Below are 22,797 nucleotides of genomic sequence, written 5' to 3' on the forward strand. Positions count from 1 at the left end.
GGGAGCCTGACTCCAGGTGCTCCAGGTGATAAAGCAAAGCAAAGCGTTCAGGTCTTGCTCAGTATGAAGAATGAGGTCTCACTGTATTTTTAGAAGCACCTTGTGTTGCTGTGAAGCATGCTCTTTCTCTCCTTTTATTTTTTTCCCCCTCTCCTTTTTTTTTTTTTTTTTCCTCTCTTTTACTGTGAATAATTTGGCTGGTGCTTGCAGAAGGCTGTTTTAGCCCCAGGGATTCTCACACATACTTCTGTTGACAGAGCTCTTGTGCAGCAAGCAAGCCGAAATGCCTTTTGTTAAGGATCTGTTCATTTCTTTTTCTGTTCTGCTCCAATGCTTGGAGGATCTTTTGGCTACTGAGTTCCTGTTGTTACGCTCACGGAAATTAACTGAATTGAAAAATATGAGGTTACCTTGCAAAACAGGTAAAATTATGAACAGGAAAAGAAAATCCTGCTCTCCTAATTTGCTGTTAGTCTGTACGTTTCACATTCTCTTGGCTTGCTTGCTTAATTTTTTAGGGGAAGATTGTTTAAGTTGCTGGGAAATACTAAACAAAGTCATCGTGAAAGGCAAACAAATGCATTAAGGGCTGAGGGGTAAAAACTCTTTATTTTGGGTGAGTGCTCTTCCACTGTAGCCCAGACCAGGGCTCGCTTTGCTGGTTTACTCTGTCAGTTCATGTTTAAATAGACTTCTAAAAAGTAAGAAATTTCCACACATTCACATGCTATGCAATGCCAAAATGCATAGTGAAATGCAATTTCAATGGATATTGAAATGCAGTAATATTTAATCAGTATTTGCAGGTTAGTCTAGGTGACTTGTTGTTACAATAATCCTGTGAAATAAAGCATAGTAATTTCCCCAGAAAGCAATTCTCCTTGTACTAACTCAAGAAGATATAAATGAGTAACATTCTCCTATTTTGTGCTTAAGCCTAATATGTGCTTTTTGTATTAAGTTTGTGCAAAACTTGGTGGTCTTATACACATTTTGGTTGTCTAGGCAAAGGAGATTCAAGCCAGTGGAGGGTGATACATAGAAATTTAGCTGTGCATCTGCACAGATATCTTCGCTTTTACCAGACCACAAGGAAACTTTCCTTCCACATCACTGCAGTATCTGTACCTCAGATCTGTATTAATCCATTGCTGACTTGTAAGAAGCTTTCCTTAGAAAACAAAGTTCCATTTACATGTCAAATGCATGCGTATAGAAAGCTGAAGTTGATTATCACACTCAGATACAGATTTCATATTTTAGCTTAAAAAAATCCCATATTGCTTTTTGTGTGTGTGTGTGTTCTTCCTTAGGCTGTTTCGGAGTCAGTTTTAGTAGGACAGTTTACTGTGGCAGTCCCTACACTGCTCTTCCTACTTAGAAAAAGCACGCATACGCCCAAGAGATTTTTGTTACTCAGCATCTGATCCTACCAGCAGTAAGTCACTGCTGGTACAGCTAATGCTACAGTATATACTGAGAATCACGTTGCATATGAAATAACTTCCCTACTTATAAAGACCTTTTTCAGAAAGATTGTTATTTTTCAGAACTTTTAAGTGCATGCATTCATAATTGCGGTGGTCATTATTCATTATATTATTTTGCAGGTCTGTGTTACGGGCCTTTTACGACACATACAGATTTAGCTCGGAATGCATAAGCCTCTCTAAGTTACATATTTCGGTATGGGCAGGATTTCCAACCCACAGTTCTGCCAAAAATGTTCAGTTTTTAGGAGCTTTAAATGTCTATGTGTAACTTTTTATAAAATGCAGAATCTGGTATTTTGTAGAAGGGTGCTTTTTTTGCCCATCTCTGCTAGATCGAGTAAAGAGAGATGTTCCAAGGATGTGTGGGTGAACTCACACTCTTTTATCACTTTCTTTTCATAGATTTCTTGCCACACTTGCACAGAACCCGTCTGCTCCTGCATGCTTTCTTTGTCCCAGTCTCATTGCAGGAAAAAGAGTCCAAGGCAGTAAACAGCCCTGATAAAAGGAAAATCTTTTTCATGCCTTTTGTAATTAAACTGTAGAATCTACAGCTTCACACCACATCCTTGAAAACTGGAAATCACTTGAAAGAAAGAATTTCATGAAATGTAAAATGAAGCTGGGAGTTTACTTTAGATGCTGTATTATTCAGAGGTAACAGCAAGTATGGGTGGTTGTTTTTTTTTTTTTTTCTCAGGGATTATAATTCATGTTTTGGAGTTTAAAGCATCACAAAGTAGTAGAAATAAAAAGCAGTCAAAGCTCTTTTGATGCCTTCTGGGTTGACTTCTTGAATAGCAGCATCACTTTTCTTGTTCCTGGCTCTGCAGAGTGGGAATGTGGGCACTGGCAGGATGCCTTCCGGCAGGATGGAGCATGCCAGGGGGCTGAAGAGCAGCAGTAATGGCTTAGATAATTGTCAATAGTCACCTAAATGGCAGAAGGCTTTCTCATCGTGCCTGAAATAGCATGTGAAAGGTTAGTTACCCCAGTCGTTCCTTTCAAAGGGCGTCTACTTTTTCAGACGTTGTACTCAGTTCATGTAGCACTAGGGAGAAAGAATCAAGGGTGTTCAGTGTTTCTGAAAGTGAAGTCACTTCTATTTAGATGGCCTTCTTGAAGCTTCTTAGAAAATGAGTTTTCCAATGCAGTTTTGTCATTTACATGTAGACATTACAGTCTGCTGTTATTGTGCAAAAAAAAAGACATGGGGAGAGATTCTTCTTGGAGATATAAGAAAGAAGGTTTTTACAGTAAGGGTGGTGAGGCACTGGCACAGGTTGCCCAGAGATGTGGTGGATGCCCTGTCCCTAAAGACACTCAATGTCAGTCTGTATCGGGCTCTGAGCAACCTGATCAAGCTGTAGGTGTCCCTGCTCATTGCAGGGGAGTTGGTCCAGATGACATATAAGGGTCCCTTCTTCTTGCCTTTATCTGCCCATCTCAAAGTTGTGTGAGTTGTGTAAGCATTCTGTCTATCTCTCCTTTATGGTTTGGAAAAGAGGGTCATGCTAGGAGGGAGATTATGCTAAAATAGGCATTTACCTTCAGGAAGCATTTTCCTCCCTCTACTGACTCCAGCAGGAGGCCAGTCAGCTAACAGTAACGTCTGACTTTTCATAGCTAACAATAACTGAGAGGAATGCTTTTCTAAAATCGTGCATACCAGCATGCTTGCACCTTTTACAACCAAAAAGCAAATGGCAACGGTAATACATAACAAATCCAAATTTTCTATATACACACAATATTATTTCTGTTACTCAAAGTATGCCTATAAAACTGAAATATGTACTAACCAGCAATAAAATTTGCCTAGCTAGTACACCTTACTTAGCTTATGGCACATGCAGTGATAGGCATGTCACATGCCAGCATCTTGCTCTGCTTGCTTCCCACTCTGACAATCACAGAGCTGCCTTCTGACAAGCCTTCCCAGCAGTGACAGGCTTGCCGCACACATCAAAGGCATAAGTTTCTCTTCTTGTTTTGAAAAGCTTCTGTTCTCCTTTGCTGTCTCACAGATGGAGTACTGAAACAATCCTTAAAATAAATACTATCAATATTCGATCTGTCACAAAAAAGTACATTACATATATGAGTGAATGTAAGCTATGTAACTGATGCAAGATTGGTTCCTCAGCTGCTCCTCTTACCGTGCTGGAGGCCCACACACGTGGTGTGAGTCCAGAAGTTAGGACTGATTTAAACCAGACCATGGTTTAATGGCCAACTCTGTTGTAGAACTGAAACTCTGTATTTTTAGCCATCTCTTTTTGCTGTGCAAATTTATTGGAAGTGGACAGGTGCTGTGCTGGAGAAGCTGAGCAACGGAAGATCCCACCCTTATTGAAACGTTCTTTATTTTCTGTCAGCCGCTTTGCCTCCTTTTTCTTCCTCGTGACCTTTCAGTAGCTTTATCAGAACGGTGTAGAAGTTCTCAATAATTGAACAGATGGTAAAAATGAAGTTTTGATAACAAGCATATATCACCAGATTGAGTGATTTTGATCCATTCTGTAAATAATCAATGTGAAGTCAGTATTTTTAAAAAAACATTTCTGCATTTTCTAATTCTTTCCTGATCTCTACAGTAAACAAGTCAGAGTTCTGATGTTTTAAATTCATCGAATCTGCATACATCAAATGTTTCTGAAGAGAGCTATAGGTAAATTTGATACAGGAATGTCACATTTTAGAATCACTGCTGCCGATGCATTTCATTGCAAGCAAGGTCCTATCAATAATTTTTTTCTTATTTCTTTTTAATTTCCAGGAACAGAGAGTATTCAGATGAATGGTATAAGAATCCAGGCATTAATAATGATTATTTGATCATGGTTTCGGAATAATAAGAAGATATTTCCTGTCTATGTATGTGGAGTGATGTTTCTAAAGAAAATCAAAAATGGAGTCATTTTGATCTCTGATGGGTGAAACTCACTGGAATGGAAACCAACATCTATGCAGCAAACCAAGGCTCGCCATGTTTTACATCTGCCAAGTGCCTGGGGACTCCAAAGGAAGCAAAGTATGAAGAATACCAAAGAAACATAGGAGAACAGAAAAGTCCATCTGAATTTCAGGATGTTTTACTGGAACCTGAGATGAGTTTGCTGTCTGTGTCATCCATATTAGACCACAATGAGACATCTTTGCAACCTAGTGGGACTACAGGGTGTGTTAGTGCCACCAATCAATCTGAAGCAGAGCAGCTCTGTGAAGAATTACTGTGTTCTGCAAGGCACAAGTCAAAGGAAGAAGCTTTAAACTTTACTTCACACACAGAATGGCCACTCCTTGCAGGAGAAAATCCATCCAAGAAACCAGAAAGGAGTCATGAGATCAGAGTCATAAGACACAAGCCAAGCGCTATCACATTTTCTGATTTTGAATTTTTATCACATGAAGCTAATACTAAACTCCATATTTCTGAGGCAGGAGAAGATGACTTTTCATATGAAGAGGAAGAAGCAGATGGCAGAGGTGATGATGATCTGTTTACAGAACTGCCACTGTATGAGGCATTTTTCAATGGCCTTCACAGAACGGATGTTTTCCCAAGAAAGCAAGCTAAATGTGAACTTACTGAGTATCCACACATCTGTCATTTAGAAGACTGTGATGATAATTCCAAAATGGAATTGAAGGACCATGTCAAGGAGGAAAAACACATGGAGCTGGAGGTAACAGAAGCTATTGTTTTGTTCCAAGTGTGTTTTAAATAAGTGGTATAATTTAAGCTTTTTGTGTCAGGAGGAGAACTGACACAAGCTGTTATACAGTGATAAGCAATGTTAATTACATAATTAAGAATATAAACCTACAATAATATACAAAACATTAAAAATATAATGCTGGGCTTTTACCTTAGACAAATCAGTTTCATCAGACTGACCTCATTTCCATCAGACAGAACTTCAAATTTGAGTTTTCCATTTTATATTGTAATAGGAACACTGGCTCAGTTTCCCATGGTCCTAAATGATGACGTATTATGCTACATGCAGCATATATTCCTAGCTATTCTCTAAATCTACTGACTGTTCCAACAGGACAGAGCTTAAGATTACTGTAAGAGCAGCGTATATTTCCTTATGCTAAATAATGGCCTTTTTTAGAGTAGAGGAACTGTAGCACTACTCTTCCCAACTTACAGCACTGCTTCTATTAAATAGGAATATTTTCCTTTTTCTTATTTGATTACAATAATATGGAGGACAGGTGACAAACGGGTCTATAATAAAATAAATAGAGTGGTTTCTTTGTATCTTTAGTGGTGCACATCATTATAAACCAATGTCCAAAACAAAACCAAAGAAGATTTAGGACAAAATGGAAAACATTCTGTAAGAAGAATCATCCAACTATTACCTTTCCTTTAAAAAAGACTGGAGTAAATTACTTGTGTCTTTTGGAACTGGAGGAATAGCAGCTTTCCAAGAGAATAAGCGAGGCTTTCTTTCTGCTCCCAGCTGATGACAAACCAAATGCCTGGAGCTAACCATGTTTATCACTGTAGTTCAGTTCTAGTACAAAAATATGAAGTGATTCCAAACGCTGGGGAAAACAAACTCTTAAAATTCCAGTGTTCCTGAAATGGCAGCACAAATTAATGTTGAACCGCAGGTCAGTCATACCTTTCCTTCCTCTTCCTCCATACCTCTTCTCTTCCTCCTTCTTTTTGAAGTTATTTTCAATGTAGAAAGTCTCTATGCCCTGAAATTTAGGCTGCAGCTCTTTTCTTTTAACCAATGTCATTTATTTTTCTCTGTCTTCAGTTTGTCTTCTTTACTTCTAGTACTTACTAGAAGGGTTACACAAAGTTGCTTCATTGATTTCTGATAAACAAAGAAAGAAGAATTGGAACTAAAATGCCCAAGTTAACATCAAGATTACAGTATATAATGCTTAGTTACTTCTTTCCTTTAAAATAATCTTTCTCCAGTTTGGGGTGAATAATTCTGACCTAAAATAAGTGGGAGATTTCTGGTTATATTTCACACCGATCCTAGTATATATAATCAGGAAACCCATCAGCTCACAGAGGAAGAAGCCAGATTTTCAGTTTTCTCAGCAGCTAATAATAGAAAACCAAGGCCCCAAAGTAGTTCCAAAGCAGTGCATCTTTTGATGCAACAATGACCCTGAAACATTCTCATGACACAGATCTTATTAAATAATTGGATTGTTCCGCCACCCTAAGCCAAGGCTTGCTTCCTCATTTATGCGGGGACAGTAATCCCAACATTCCCATTAATATAAATAAACATCAAAATGCATGCGCAACATCCCTTGGATTCTGTTCACTGAAGGTCATCCCCATAGATAAAAGAGAAAGAATGGATGCCGTTGTCATTTAGTTTACTTTATGTCTGTGCCATTAAATAAACTCAAGGATGCGGTTTGTAGTGCAAACTAATGGATTATAAATTGCCTGACAGGCGTTTGAAATTACCTAGTAAATCTCTGAGAATGTGTCAAAACATTTCAGAAACTGTACAGATGCAGTGATGCAGTCCTGGTTTTGATTTTTTTTTTTTCCTATATGAATAAGTATGTATCATCCTCAAAAAGCCTCCAAGAATTTTATAAAAAAGGATTATCTTGTCTCTAAAATTCTAGCAGTGGTCATGCATTCGTGCTCAGACTAAAATCCCCCCCATGACTTTGGTTTAAACCCATGCTCAGCAAATGTGTGTCGTCACATTATTTATTTCTGCTATGTAGAGATGGGGCTGTTGGAGAAATGACTTTCTGCTGGAAAGAAAATGATACAAAGATGGCATGGGGTAAAAAACATTGTCAAAAGCAACCATTATTGCTGAGTCTCAGACCTAAAAATAGTAGAACAAACAAATCTGCTTGGCTGTAGATCCATGCTATTACCTTGGCCAATACCTGGCTGAATCCTTGCTGCTAGAACTCAGAGTGAAACAGTGATAACAATCGACCCTGCAGGGGCATTCCTAGGTAAATGCACTTGTCCCCAGTGCAGAGGGGTGCACTGCTGCACGTCTCCCATTTTGGGGTGAGCAGTGGGAAAGGCTGTGTCCTGCTGCAGCCGGGGAGCACGGTCCATTGCAGGCAGGGACAATGAGCAAGTTGGTGTCTGAATCTCCCATTATACAGTTGCTACATTTGTGTGGCAATTCTTGTTTCATTCAAACTAGTAAGCAGAGCAAAATCTCAGAGTATGCTAAAGAGTAAATAAGAACAATAAAGATAGAGAAAGTACAACTTATCCATGCTGCCAGTGCTGTTACAAGGAGAAGAAACAGTGCTGAGAGCAATTCACACAATGGCGTTCATGAATAATGCTCTTTCTTTTTGTCCAAAGGCACACAGAATCTGCCTGTTCTGCATGGCACAAGACAAATGACATTTCTGTTCAGTTTATGAATGCATTAGGGCCTCCGTGTCTCCACCCTTAGACCAGCCCCATGTATACTTCCTGTGTTTTCTCATCAGATTTGGCAGCTTCTCCTTTTCAGAAAACTAATCAGTGGCATATTTCGTGCCTGAATAGACTTCTTAAGTGAAAAGTAACATTTATTTCAAGTGGGGGAGCAAAATTTTGAAGGTTTAAAAACAAGTCTACTATGAGTGCATGTTTGTGTTATTTCTCATTTTTGGCTGGTGATTTAGGTAAGATCACTCCTAGCACAGCACTGTAGGGATTCTGACTTCCTCTCTGTTTTGAATGGTAACTTTCTGACATCTCTCATGTCCTGATATTATTCATGATCACTGTCTTTAGTTCTATGGGGATTTTTTCTCAGTAACTGTGATTACCTGAGTCATTCTTTCTTGATGGCTTTCCTTCAAGCCTTCACATTAAACTATATGCACTCCTTTTCTGTGTAACCAGCTTAATGTGCAGTGGCAATAAAATACGTAAGAAGCTTCTCAAACATAGCATTTAGGCTGCCATTTCTTCTGGCTGTACTGAGCAGGGCCCAGCTGATAACCACATTTAAGCAGGAACTACTGTGTAACTACCCTATTCCCACATCATCTCAAAACAACATGTGTTAATTTTAGGATAAGCATTTCCTTCAAGACAAAATTGAAGATGTTTAACTGGTATTAGGCAAAAAAAAAAAAAAAAAAAAAAGGATTATGAGATCATACCCTTGACAAAATAAATTATTATGGATCTTCCCTCTTCTCAGGGATCATAAATTCTGCTACAGTTGGCTGCTGCAGAGATGCAAAAATTGTCTTACAAACATGGGAGAAAGCTGGAAACTCTCTCTGGGTCAGTTTCAAAGCATCTCTTGGGTAGACCACATTAGCTGTTGTAACAGCCAAACACAGGTTTCTGTCTGTGCTGACATTACTTTGGCCGCCTATTGGAGTTGTCACAGCTTCCTCTATTGCACCAGAAAGAGAAGGGGATAAGCCAGAAAGCCCAAGTGCTGGAAAGGAGCACCTGGAGCTAACCATAAGGATTTGCTAGGAGCTCCAGCAAGCTCAGTCGGGCATCTCTCCCCACTGGATATTTAGGGTTTTCCAGATGAGTCCTCCTCTTGAGGCTGCCTCTTCATGGAACATGGTCACCTCTGAGACGTATGTGGGGAAGATGGGGAATTAACTGGTGGGAAGTGCTGTCTGTTTGGTTCAGTTGCTTCCCAGGATGATGTTTATCCATTTTTGTCTACAAATGGATTTGTGACAGGAAGATGGATTATTTCTCCTTCCAATTTCTCTTCCCTTGATGATTCACTTATTTTCATTAATTTGCTTGTTCCATCCTTGTACTACAATTAGGTAAATTTTATCCTCATTATACAGTCATTACTGAAAGACAAGTCTGACAATCACTGTATAAGCTTAGACCACAAGAGTTCAGATTCAGATTCAGGCTGAAATAATTTGCTGACCTGTAATGTGGAAGTTTACATGGTATCTGTCTGACATTTTGTCTAATTCTGGCCCATGTTGTCATTCTCAATTTCACAAATGCCAGAAATTAACCAAAGAGAAGCAAGACAAGAAGATAAATAGATACAGACATGTAAGAGGAGATAAATCCTCAAGAATTTATCCAAAGCCACAGTTTTTGAAATTAATTAGCTTGTAAGTGTTTTAATCTAGTAATCATATCCAGTGAGAAAGGAATCAGAACATTGTAAGTCTTTGACAATGAATTTACTTCATTCAAATTAGATTGAGATAATTAAATTTAAGTAATCAAACCAAAGCAGCAGTCAAGCCTACAATGTACAATCAGTAATTGGGCCTGCCAAAGTAAGCTTGCATTTGGATGACTTAGGTTCTGCTGAATCCTTGTGCCTCATGCATTCCTGCTCAGTGACTTGTTTGGCCACTCTGAAGTACTTTTCTGAGAGGTACTTTCCTGTTTTCATTAATGAGGCTCAGGAACATTGGTGGAATTTAAGGTATCTGAAAATCGTGCTGCAATAGTCTCTTCTTTAATTCAGTTGTACAAGAGCAAAAAAAAACCTAGTAAAGAACACAGCAGAGTGAAGCACAGATTCCTTATCCCATTCCTCCCATACCTTAGAGGCTTGTTCTTCTTTTTACCCTATCAAACTGAAACTCCAAAACTAGAGGAGGAGAATGGTTACAAACTTGTGATGACCATTATCTCCCTTTTCTTCATCTTATGCAGACATGGGACATCCACCCAGGTAGGAGAGCCGAGTGCCAAATTAACAATGACCAAGGAAAACAGAGAGCAGGTTAAGGGGAAGAAATGAGAATTGACTCGTTGTGATAGGACTAATATATCTTTGTACAGTCACATTTCCTTTGTGTGCCTGGGAGATTTGGGTTTTCTGCATTTTCTACAGCAGATAGGCAGAAGTGTTGTTTGTTGAACCTGCAAAGTTTCTAGTATTTATGCTTGTTTTCTGCCTGCATTGGAAGGGAGTTGGAGAATTGCTGATTATTTTAGCAATGATGCATTATTATTATCTGTCAGTAAATAAACACAATCATCTCTTAATTATAATATCAAGTAAGTGCTAGTTTAGAAAGGGTCTCTGGTTATTAATTTAAAAGAAAGAGTCTATTAATTTCACAAATTTGAAGTCCTAATGACAAACACAGCATTTGTACAAAGTACATTTCTCTCTAATCACACTATTCTTAATAATGTAACAATTTTCCATTAGGACAGGACATTTCTTTTGTCTTACTTTTTATTACAATTGGAGACAGCTGTAAGTTTGAATGTACATCTTACTAATGTGGAAATAAGTTGTGTGGCTATTTCTATTACAAAATTTTAGGAATCTTGAAACAAAATTTTGGGAATTCTTGCTTTTGCCTGTTCATAAGTGTTTATGCATGTTTTATATTCATCTTTAAAACTTCAGGAGAACAAATAGTTAACAAAAATGATGCTTTATACTAAAGGAAAAAAATAATTACCAAATGTACCTGAGGTGATTTTTTTTCAGATTGTCAATCCTTTATTTGCTGTGTATTGAAGTACTCCTTAACCATGCAGCCACCTCAGGAAAACAGCTCATCAGAAAACATCAAGAGGATTTACTTACTGTTGCACTAAGCTCATAAAGTAAAAGAGGTGCATCAGCATTCTTCTTTACAAATATTTGAAAATATCTGGAATCTGTGCAATGTGTGACCATCTGAGTGTCCCATCTGTGTCCACAGCAGTAGAGCGAAAGTCAACAGAAAATCATCCCTATCTCAGTCAGGGCATGGGTGAACAACATTCCTCTGCCAGAGTATGGAGACAGGCACCCTGAGAGTTGCAGACTGGGTCTCAGGTGGGAGGAACCAAAGGAAACATGTACAAATCTGTTCTTCTACGTACCACTGAAATTTAGATGTTTCTTCAAAATGCAGAGGGAGATTCCGGATAAACCTTGGGATGGGCAGTAAGCAGAACAACTTGTTAAAGTGGAATCTTGCATAAAAGGTGAGGGAATGGGTTGGGTTTCATTTTCAAGCATATTTGGCAGATAGGCGAGGATTTTGAGAAGTTGTGTATGTTTTTGAAGTCTAGAATAAAATTGCACCATAGCAAAAAAAGCATAGCCAAATAAACATCTTTGAAAATTTCATATCCAAACATGGGAAAGTTCTTGAGCAGGAGTAAGAAAAGTGAATTACAAACTTCCTCACACTCAAAAAAATGTTTGGGAACTTCCAAAGCCTAGATAACATATACCTGGTTAATAAAATCAGCAGTATTCTAGTGATACACCATCTCTGTGTGAAATGCCAATTAAATGCTTGTTGTTGCAAAAGACCTATGTCCTGGGTACTGCTTTGGGAACACAGACTCCATCATATATTTTCCCATGCCCAGAGATCATTTTGGTAATGCCACATATTCAGCTATTACACAGCCAGCTATCTATGCTAACACTGAGGTGCAGACTCAGAGGAACTTCAGAGGAACTTAAAAAAAAAAAAAAAATGCAGTGGACTTCATAGAATTTTTAGGGTGATGGATCTGAGATTTCATTTTACGACATACTTGGCCTATAGAAATCAGTTATTTTCCATAGGAAAGAATGTCTTCATTCTCAAGATATTACTTACCAATCATTCCAACTATTGAATATTTTAAATTGCAATAAAAATGGAAATCGACTGTTCGTACCTATCCAAGATTCCTGGACAATGAGTGCATCATCAAAAAAGTTTTGCTTAGTATTGAATTATGTCAGAACTAAGACTTTGCAATGCAGCCCCAAGGAAGCCTCATCTGAATCCATTTGGAATCCAGAAATAAAAAGGACAGGACATTGTGTCCTTTTTCTGCATTTGAATCATTTTTCTTCCAGAAACTACCTTCAGTGGAATCTCATTAAACTTTTGGACTGTATTATTCACCTCTCTCTACAGAGAGATTCTGCAGTATCTAAAATTCTCATTTAGACTTTTAATGCAACATTTCAGAAATTGAGTCTGGAATAAGAAATGCGTAGATGTGGCACTAAGAGATATGGTTTAGTGATGGGACTCTATAGGTCAAGTTGATGATCCTGATGTGGTGATCCTGAAGGTCTTTTCCAGCTTTACTGAGTCTTTGATTCTTTGTTCAGCGCCAAAGATTGAACAGCTTATATATGCTGAGTATTCAGGGAAAAGTTGTCTGGCCTTAGTCTGATCTTTGTAATGATGTACTGTGCTATATAATCTACTATAAATTTTGCAGTATTTATTTATTATTTCTATTTAAACTGTATAATGGTGAAATTTAAGTGATTGTAATGAGGATTCCACAAAAGCCCTTGCAGTTTGCTTAGTGACTGACTGACTTGAAATAAAATGTCAAAAGAACTGCTAAACTTCCCAAGTAGTAACAGAATATCATAGAATCATAGAATCATAGAATCATAGAATTGCTCAGTTTGGAAAAGACCTTAAAGATCATCGAGTCAACCACAACCTAACCATCCTCCCCTAACGCTAACAACCCTCTGCTAAATCATGTCCCTGAGCACCACATCCAAATGGTTTTTAAGCACATCCAGGGATGGTGACTGAATCACCTCCCTGGGCAGCCTATTCCAGAGCTTAACAACCCTTTCTGTAAAGAAGTCTTTCCTGATATCCAACCTAAACTTACCCTGGTGCAACTTGAGGCCATTTCCCCTCGTCCTGTCACCTGTCACCAATGAGAAGAGACCAGCCCCACTCTCGCTGTAAGCACCTTTCTGATATTGGAAGAGAGCAATAATGTCTCCCCTCAGCCTCCTTTTCCCCAGACTAAACAGCCCCAGTTCCTTCAATCTCTCCTCATAGGCCATATTCTCCAAGCTCTTCACCAGCCTTGCTGCCCTTCTTTGGACCTGCTCCAGCACCTCCATGTCCTTTCTGTACTGAGGTGCCCAAAACTGAACACAGTACTTGAGGTGAGGCCTCACCAGTGCCAAGTACAGGGGCAGGATGACTTCCCTAGTCCTGCTCACCACACCATTCCTGATACCAGCCAGGATGCCACTGGTCTTCGCCACCTGGGCACACCGCTGGCTCACATTCAGACGATTGTCCATCAGTGCACCAAGATCCCTTTCCATCAGGCAGCTTTCCAGCCACTCCTCCCTAAGCTGTAGGGATAGGGAATATAAAACTGTGACTTGTATTTATATCATTCTGTAATACATACAGCATATGCAGGGACCAAGAACAAAGTATGTAAGGCCAATAACTAGAAGAAAGAATAAACAGACCAGCCCAGATAGTAATATGAAGTTAGCAACAAGATGTTTTTTATGAACAACATGCCTGGCCAAGGTCAGTGCCTACCTGTCCTGAGTGTGCAGCTAACCAGTTGCTAACCAGACTCAGAGCTCACTCAGGCTGTATTTCTATCTGCTGTGTGATCTCAATTTACTAAAACAATACAAGTGACCGGTACATTAGATATGGGGAAAAAGATTGCTTTCAAAAGGTAAAAGATGATTAAACAGAAACAAACAAACCAAAAAGATTCCCTCTAGAATACAGAAATATTCCATAGACCATGTTTATTTGAAATTCTATTATGTAACTCTCACACAATTGATTTATAAATGTGTGATCTCTACTGCACAGAACACAAAATGGAGGCTTTCAGGATTTATCTGAGCCTTGCAAGGACTCAACAGCTTTATTCTTATCTTCAGGGATAAATAATCCCACTGAGGAAAAGAAAAAGTGGCTAAAATAGAGAAATGGATTAAAAAGCCCTAGTGGGAAACTCCCAGTGTTCCAAACATGCAGGGCCAGACTCTGTTGTTTGTGAAGTAATGGCAGGTGTTATACGGGTCCAGAAAATGCTTTTCACAGAATCACAGAATTGCAGGGGTTGGAAGGGACCTCTGGAGCTCATCGAGTCCAACCCCCTTGTTAAAGCAGGGCCCTTACAATCAGTCATACAGGTAGACATCTAGACTGGTCTTGAATATCTCCATAGAAGGAGACTCCACAAGCTCTCTGGGCAATCTGTTCCAGTGTTCTATCACCCTTAGCGTTAGGAATTTCTTCCACATATTAATATGGAACTTCCTATGTTCAAGTTTTAGGCCATTGATCCTTGTCCTATTGCTGTGCACTACTGAGAAGAGCCTGGCCTCATCCATTTGCCTACCACTTTCCTTTAAATATTTATAAATATTAATCATATCCTCCATCAGTCTTCCTTTCCCCACACTGAAGAGACACAGATTGCTCAGCCCTTCCTCGTACAGGAGATGCTCCAAGCCCTTCATTATCTTTGTGGCTCTCTGCTGGACTCCTAGGAGATCCCAGTCTTTTTTGAACTGTGGAGCCCAGAACTGGACACAATATTCTAAATGTGGCCTCACCAGGGCACACCAAACTTTTCAGACACAACAGAGCTTCCATGTTGCATATGAATGACAGAAAACAAATTCTAAAACTGACATTTCAAGGCTCTTATATGATTGTTTAAATAATTTATCATGAATAGAAACAATAATAATAGAAAATTCTACAGTACTAAGAATTGCTATGAGTTGGAATGTATATATTTTTACAGTTTTTATCTCAGATCACCTTCACTTCTGTGCAGAGCTTCCACTTTGTGTAAAGTTCTTAAGATGAGTTTCAATTGCATTAAATGCAAGGCAGATACCTAACACCAAGAAAAATCAGCTGGACCTTCTGGTATTGTCCATCAAGTGCTACTTTTCTTATTTGGAAGTTATGTTCAAATGCTTGCACATGCTACAGAGTGCTCAGACAAGCAGCCCTGACCACTCAGCATTTAATTCCAATGCAAATTAAAATGTGTGTGTGATTGCAGCAAGTATGAGGTTGAAAATGGAGCAGAATTAAGAAGGAAGATGTAGTTGATGCACCAAAGAAAATAAAATCAACACTAAAGATCCAAAAGAATATCCTAGATGTAGTAGGGCAAATAAAAGCATTTTATATTGCAAAGGAAGTAATTATTTCAAAAATGGAGCTTACTCTGCCTTAGAATAAAACTCCTCACAGATTCCCAGCTCTCTGTGACAGTGAATGAATACTGCACAGAAGTCTCCAATAGTGTGCTAGATGGGCTGTAAAGGAACTTGGACAGCTTCACTGGCAAATAAAGGCATTTTCCCCAGAGGAATATTGTCGAAATTAAGCTGTCTTTAAAAATTAATTCTGACAAATATCAAGTTTTACAATCATATGCATCTTAAAACTCAAACTGTGATCCTTTCAACTAATATCCTGGCACTCTGGGGTAAGCATGAGTGCTAACACAGCACATAAAGACTTCTCAGCAAGGAGAAACATGCAGATTTCACAGTTCTACATTACTCTGCTTTCTGATAGGAAAATTTTGCTTGGTATTGCTATTGTGAAGTCTTCTGAATTTAAAAATACACTGTTTCAAACTGTTTGAAGTACATAATTAGAGAAACTAGCTGAAATTCTAGCCATATAAAATAAGGTTGGGCTTCCTTGTTTTCATTTATCTGCCAGTTATGTCAGCAGTATTTTCATTAATGCAGTTGATGGGGTTTATTTTGCTAAAATCTTTCATACAGATGAAGAACATGTGAATACAAAATACCACTGCTGATGATCACTCCATGGAAAGTTTTCTAATCTCTTCCTTTGTAATTCTCATAGTAATTTAAAACCATAGCATTGGTTTTTGTTGTTGTTTTTTTTTTTGTTTGTTTGTTTTGTTTTTAGTAGCAATTATTTTTACAACTGTAAATAAAGCTTACCAAATATTTTAACAATGACAGACAAAATTATTGAATGGTTTTGGCTATGGTATCATAGAATCATAGAATGGCCTGGGTTGAAAAGGACCACAATGATCATCTAGTTCCAACCCCCCTGCTATGTGCAGGGTCACCAACCAGCAGACCAGGCTGCCCAGAGCCACATCCAGCCTGGCCTTGAATGCCTCCAGGGATGGGGCATCCACAGCCTCCTTGGGCAACCTGTTCCAGTGCGTCACCACCCTCTGTGTGGAAAAACTTCCTCCTAATATCTAACCTAAACCTCTCCTGTCTTAGTTTAAGTACTTCACAAAGAGCCAAGCAAGTGTCAATTACATGGAAGTTGCTCAAAATATAATGAATATTAGAACTGGAAATCAGTGGTGGGGAGGCTAAGCCTCTGCTTGATAATGCAAACTCTGAGATGGGTTCTTATGGCTTCACCTGTCTCAGAACACCTCTGTTGCATTTGCATCTTGAAGATTTTGCCAAATTCCCTTAGGTTTGTAGACATAGCTGGTACTGATGCCTCTTCTTAACTTGTTCAGCTAACAAGAGCAGTTGCTGTTTAGTGACCCTCATGCTCTTTAAAAGAAGACTGAAAAGCCTGTGAGATTTTTTCAGCCCTGAGCGACATTCTCCAACCTTTGTGCTATGCAAAAATATTTATATGGTATAACCAATATGTTTACATCCTTTGGGGATACAGAATTTCTTTTCCTCCAAGAACTATGCCAAAGGCAATCAGATAAAAATTTAGATCAAACCGATTTTTTATGGTTTTTAACTGATATCTTTTGCCCCAGATAAAAAGAACATGCTAAAATCCATAATCACTATTCTGTTTCTCAGTTTATGATTTAAAGCAGTAAGTCTCCATAAAGTAGTAGTCCATGAGGAGCAAAATGTGCAAGTCAGCATTTTGCAGTAATAATACAACATTGCCACATGCTTCAGTGTTGTTTTTTTGTTTTTTTTTTAATTCTAGCAACTGTTTACAAATATGAATAGTGAAGTTTCTGAAAGCTATTTTGAACACTTAAACTGTATGTACATCTGTGTTTTTTATCTCTGAAAGAAGAAATGTAGTTAGAATTTTGAAAGCTTTCTTATGTTAAAATATAAGAAAAAAACATATATAAACTAATAAGGAATAAAAGAATAGTTATGCGAAGACATATGAGTGTTCTTCTGCATTAGATGATGATCTTAACTTCAGCATTTAAACTCCACCTCATTCTTTCAGCTTATTTTTGTGTACACCAAGAGGTATTCTTGTCATCTAGAGGAAAGAGCATAAAACTACAGTAAAATATTATCATTGCAGCACTCCCGACGTTGTGGTTTTCCACACAGGAAAGTAGCAGGAACATGTATTTCAGATTAACAAATTGCAAAAAAAACCAAACCAACAAAAAAGAAAAACTAGAAACACAGAGAGATGACTTGCAAGAAATGTCATTGGTGTGCAAGGACTATATAAGACTACCTGTAAGGCAGTGTCTCTCCAGGTTGAAATGTTTATCTAATTCAGTGATGGAGAGGTGAAACCTGGGTGTCTTAGTTTCAGCTGGGATGGATTTTTTCTTCAGAGTTGCTGGTATGATGCGACATTTTGGTTCTAGGAGAAAATAATACAGTGATGTTTATAGTTGCTGTTAAGCACTGTTGTATAGAGCCAAGGCCATTTTCAGGAAAGGGCCCAAGGAGGTGGGAGAGAACAGAATAAGGAAAGCTGACTTACACTGGCCAAAGGGATATTCCATACCATATGACATTGTGTGGAAGGAGTTTTGAAGAGGGTAGGAGTTCATCTGGCTCTCTTCCACTGCTGGGGGTGAGCTGGGCATTGGTCAGGGGATGGTGAGCAATTGCTTGTGCATCACTTGTTATATACATTCATATATATTTATAATCATAACTGTTACTCATTTCTTTTTCTCTATCTTAGTAAATAGTTTTATCTCAATCCATGAGTTCTACTTTTCTTTCTTTTTTTTTTTTTTTCCCCAATTCTCTGCCCCATCCCACTGGGAAGGGGAGAGTGAGCCAATGACTTAGTAATGCTTAGCCACCTGCCAGGTTAAGCCATAACAATAAATTTTCATTTAAAACTTAGCTATTTGAGTATCTGATCATCAATAGAGTCTGTTAGGCCTGTTTTTCCCAGAGTTTCATTTCCTTCCCAGACAAACTGGGGATGTGGGTGGAGGACACGGAGGAGCAGGACAAGGAGGAGTAGGAATGGAAATGCTGCACGTCTCAACAGAGTTTGGATCTGGATCTGAGTGTTAGGGAATGTATCCAGTTTCCACATTATAGAATAAAAGCAATCTGTCAAACCAAGCACATGAAGTCCTTATACAGTCAGAGGAAAAGACACCGGTGTCTTTGAAGACCTCCAGAGGGAGATCCCATCTGACTAAGTGCAGGCATTTAAAAGACATCAACAATGAAAGGAAAAATGTACCTCTTTACTCCTCTCACTCACTTCTAAAGATTTACACATGATTTATTTGTTGCTGTGATCAGTGTCTTTATGTCATTTTGGCAAGCTTCTTGTAATTGAAATGCTGCAACACAGGAATCATCCTCAGAGTCCCCAGGAATCATCACTATATATATACAAAACATTAAAACAGAACAACATAAATGTGCCTTTGATAAACTGGGAAGGTTGACAGGGGATGCAACACAACTGTCCAGGAGGGGCAAGAATATACTTGGCAGCAAGCTGGCTGGGCTTATCACCAGGGCTTTAAATGAGAGCTGCTGGGGAAGGGAGTGTACTGCTGAGTGACAGAGAGCCAGGAAACAGTCACTTTAGGAAGCAGTGTTGGGGAAAACTTCAGATTTGTCCCAGAGGTTTGTGGAAGGGCTCTGCTAGGAAGCTAATGCATCCAAAAGCCCAGCTGAAGTGCCTCTGTACCAATGCACATGATGTGGAAATAAGCAGGAGGAGCTGGCAACCATGGTGCACTTGGAAAACTGTGATCTTGTTGGTATCACATAAACAAGGTGGGATGATTCACATAACTGGAATACCACCATTGAGGGCTATAAGGTTTTTAGACGGGATAGGCAAGGTAGCAGGGGTGGGAGAGTTGGCCTCTATGTTAAAAAGTGGATAGATTGCAAGGAGCTCCCTCTGAGAAGCAGTCAGGAATAGGAAGAGAGCCTGTGGGTTAACATTAGGGACCGGATCAATAAAGGGCAGCTGATGGTCAGGGTCTGCTATGGGCTGCCTGATCAAAAGAAGCCTGTTGACGAGGCCTTCTTGCTTCAGATGCAAGAAGTGTCATGCTCACAGGCCCTCATCCTGATTGGAGATTTCCACCACTCAGATATCTGCTGGGAAAAAAACACAGTGAGCTATTTTTAACCCTATTTTAATTTATTTTATGTGACTGTTCTTAATCCAACACTCTTTTCCCTGGCTGGCATTCCAGAAGGAACTGACCACATCCATGTCTTAATTCTTGGCCACAAGAGATGAATTTGTAATGAATTTCACTGAATTAATTGAGGTTCTGCAAGAGCAGCTGCACAGGACAAAATGGTAGGTCTTCTCAACCTGCCTCTTTCCACCTTATAAGACAGAAAATAACAGCATGTGGAAGGTGATTCCAGCCAGAGCAGGGTTGGTCTCTTCTCACTGATGACAGGTGACAGGATGAGGGGAAATGGCCTCAAGTTGCACCAGGGTAAGTTTAGGTTGGATATCAGGAAACATTTCTTTACAGAAAGGGTTGTTAAGCACTGGAATAGGCTGCCCAGGGAGGTGGTTGAGTCACCATCCCTGGATGTGTTTAAAAACCGTTTGGATGTGATGCTCAGGGACATGATTTAGCGGAGGCCTGTTAGAGTTAGGGTAGGATGGTTAGGTTGTAGTTGGACTCGATGATCTTGAAGGTCTTTTCCAACCTGAGCCATTTCATAATTCTGTGATTCTATGAGTGATACAAGTCCCTTAATGTCATAAAACAAGAACTGAACAGCATAATGTCCCCAATTACTTCATTTTTTTCTGTTTCTTGATCAGGGGTTAATTGCCCTTTGTTAAGGAAAAAGTGCCATTAATAAAATCAAGTGTCTCAGGATAGGAAGTGAAAAGGTATTGTCCTCCTGTTTCTGCAGAACGAATCCAATCACTCCAAGGTGATCACCAAGGTTATCTCAGAAAAGTAAAGAATTTCTCCCAAGTGTTTTTCAGATTTAAAATGACCACAGTAGTATTCCTCAGTACTAATGAATCCTGGTTTCCTGTAGCCTCCTGGCTCGCCATCCATTCTCCATCTCTCAGTGTTTTTCCACCACCGTTCTATTTTCTCCACACTTGGCCACATCTCCTCTATTTCCCTTTGCCCTGGACCCACCGTGTTTCTGACAAGAGACAGTGTGCACTCAGGCAGTAGCTCTTTTTCCACTGCCTGGCCAGTCAGCATTCCTACACTCACCAGCAGCTGCTCAGAAGTGCTTTGGGTTGATACCTCCTCATCTTTAGCTTATAGCAAGCAGTCACTTGAGTCTCTTCTGTCTATCCAGGCAGAAAATGTGATTAAATTTTCAAGTTTGATTTTTCTGATATTTCTTCCCATCTTTCAGACTGACTTGAAACTATCTATGAATATATATATGGAACTATATACGAACATTTCTATTCAAAAGCAGTGAGTGAAATTCTTAAGCAGTTGAACCAGCGCCAAGAATGAATGATGTGACTCTGTCCTCTTATGACATCAGGTAAAAAAATAAATCGAAAACAAATAATTAAAGTATAATTATTTTAAATGTAAGGGTGAATATAACATGATGGAAGAAACTCTGAGGAAAAATATATTTAGCTTTTTAATTAAATCTATAAATTCCAATAAAGAACACTTAGGAAAGAGTCATTAGAAAAAGCAAAAGAAACTAGCTAAGTCTGAAAAAAAAAAATAATAATTAAAGGAACAGATTTATGAAAGCCATTTAAAAATATTTTGACTGATAAGCTCCAGTATGTTTGAGTTTTTACGATGGAAGAATATAAATTGGGGGTTTATTTATTATCATCTGTGTTGAGCCAAATGACAAAAGATCACAAATAAAATAAAGATCCCCTGACAGTAGGAGCTGTACTGTAACATTTTTAGACTTCGCAGCCTTGATTCTCTGTTCTCCCAAATTCTCCTCACTGCCATTTGTGTCATGGTGCCAAGGTGAGAGGTTGAGCCTCCAAATCTGCATCTGAAGCTTTGCCAGGCTTCATTGCTGTTAACTGAAGGAACTGTGATTATGGCCTTTGGCTTCCAGAGTTCCAGAGTTCAGGATTATGGCCTTTGGCTTCCAGAGTCCAGGATTTCTGTTCTTCCTCCCTCCCTCCTCCTCTCCTTTCTGTGCATGTCCCCAGATATAAAAGACTCTGAAAAAGAAATTTTTTGTACTAGCAGATCAAAAAATGAGACACTCCAGTGCCCGGTCAGGCTCATTTTAATATGCCAAACTAAATAAGTAAATCTTAAGCCCTTTTGAAAAGTCTCTATTTAGTCACTCATTTCTTGATCTATACCAAAACTTAGGAGTTTTCTGATTAATTTTTTATCTCACTTGAAGTAGAGCTCTGTCTTACCACTAGCAAAAGAAAGTAATTGTACTAAGGTAATCTGCACCAAATCAAATGGTTCAAGCAAGCTTCTGATGTCAAATGGAGCACTGTTCCTCTGCCAGCCAGTGTTGCCTAGATATTAGAATTTGGACAAATTTTATACGTATGACTGCCTGAAATTATTCATTTAGATGTTGCTGTTCATAAAAGAGCACTGAAACCAAGGCATACAGTCAAATCTCTGATTCAACATAATTTTCTGAAGTTGAGCAAAATCAGTCACAACTACATCACTGTTATTCTGCCCTCATGAGGCCCCATCTGGAGTACTGTGTCCAGGCCTGGGGTCTCTAGTACAAGAAGGATGCAGAGCTACTGGTGTGGGTCTGGAGGAGGACCAGGAATATAATCAGAGGGTGGAGCACCTGTCCTACAACGACAGGCTGGAGGAGCTGGGCTTGTTCAGACTGCAGAGAAGGATCCCGGGAGATTTCATTGCCACCTTCCAGTACTTGAGCTTATAAACAGGCAGGAGTCTGATTTTTTTACGTGGTCTGATAGTGACTGGACAAGGGGTGATGGTTTTAAACTAACAGAGAGGAAATCTAGGTTAGATGTCAGGAGAAAATTCTTTACTTAGAGGGTGGTGAGGCCTTGGCACAGGCTGCCTGGAGAGGCTGTGGATGCCCCATCTCTGCAGGTTCTAAAGGTCATCATGGATGGGATCCTGGGCAGTCTGACCTGGTGGGTAGCAATCCTGTCTATGGCAGAGGGTTGGAGCTTGATGATCTTTAATGTCCTTCCCAACCTGTCATTCTGTGATTTATGATTACATGACTCTAATGTCTTATTTACAGCAGAAGAGTGGATTGCCTGTGAACAGACTATTCAGAAACGTATCAGTATAGCTGTTATGTGCTGTTTCCCATTTTTAGTGCTCACGTAGCACGAACAAGCTTTGGACATAGACGAACCTTAGCACCAGCACATATACTGCAGAAATACTTCTGAAGATCACTATTTCGATTAA

At 39.1% G+C, this 22,797-nt stretch overlaps 1 protein-coding gene across 6 annotated transcripts in view; it reads left to right on the forward strand.

The window, feature by feature from the left end:
* The window catches only part of STARD13 (StAR related lipid transfer domain containing 13), a 332,321-nt gene that overhangs the window by 73,333 nt on the left and 236,191 nt on the right, over positions 1-22,797 (forward strand). For all 6 annotated transcript variants that reach the window (XR_016462786.1, XM_090133176.1, XM_090133167.1 and 3 more), the window contains one exon: positions 4,273-5,182. Coding sequence is in view for 5 of the 6 variants with exons in the window: in XM_090133176.1 (XP_089989302.1) it covers positions 4,445-5,182 (738 nt within the window). In the remaining variant the exon portion in view is untranslated. The remainder of the gene's footprint in view (positions 1-4,272; positions 5,183-22,797) is intronic.

Source organism: Phasianus colchicus, chromosome 1 (genome assembly GCF_987193195.1).
Source record: "Phasianus colchicus chromosome 1, bPhaCol1.hap1.1, whole genome shotgun sequence".
NCBI classification, from domain to species: domain Eukaryota; kingdom Metazoa; phylum Chordata; class Aves; order Galliformes; family Phasianidae; genus Phasianus; species Phasianus colchicus.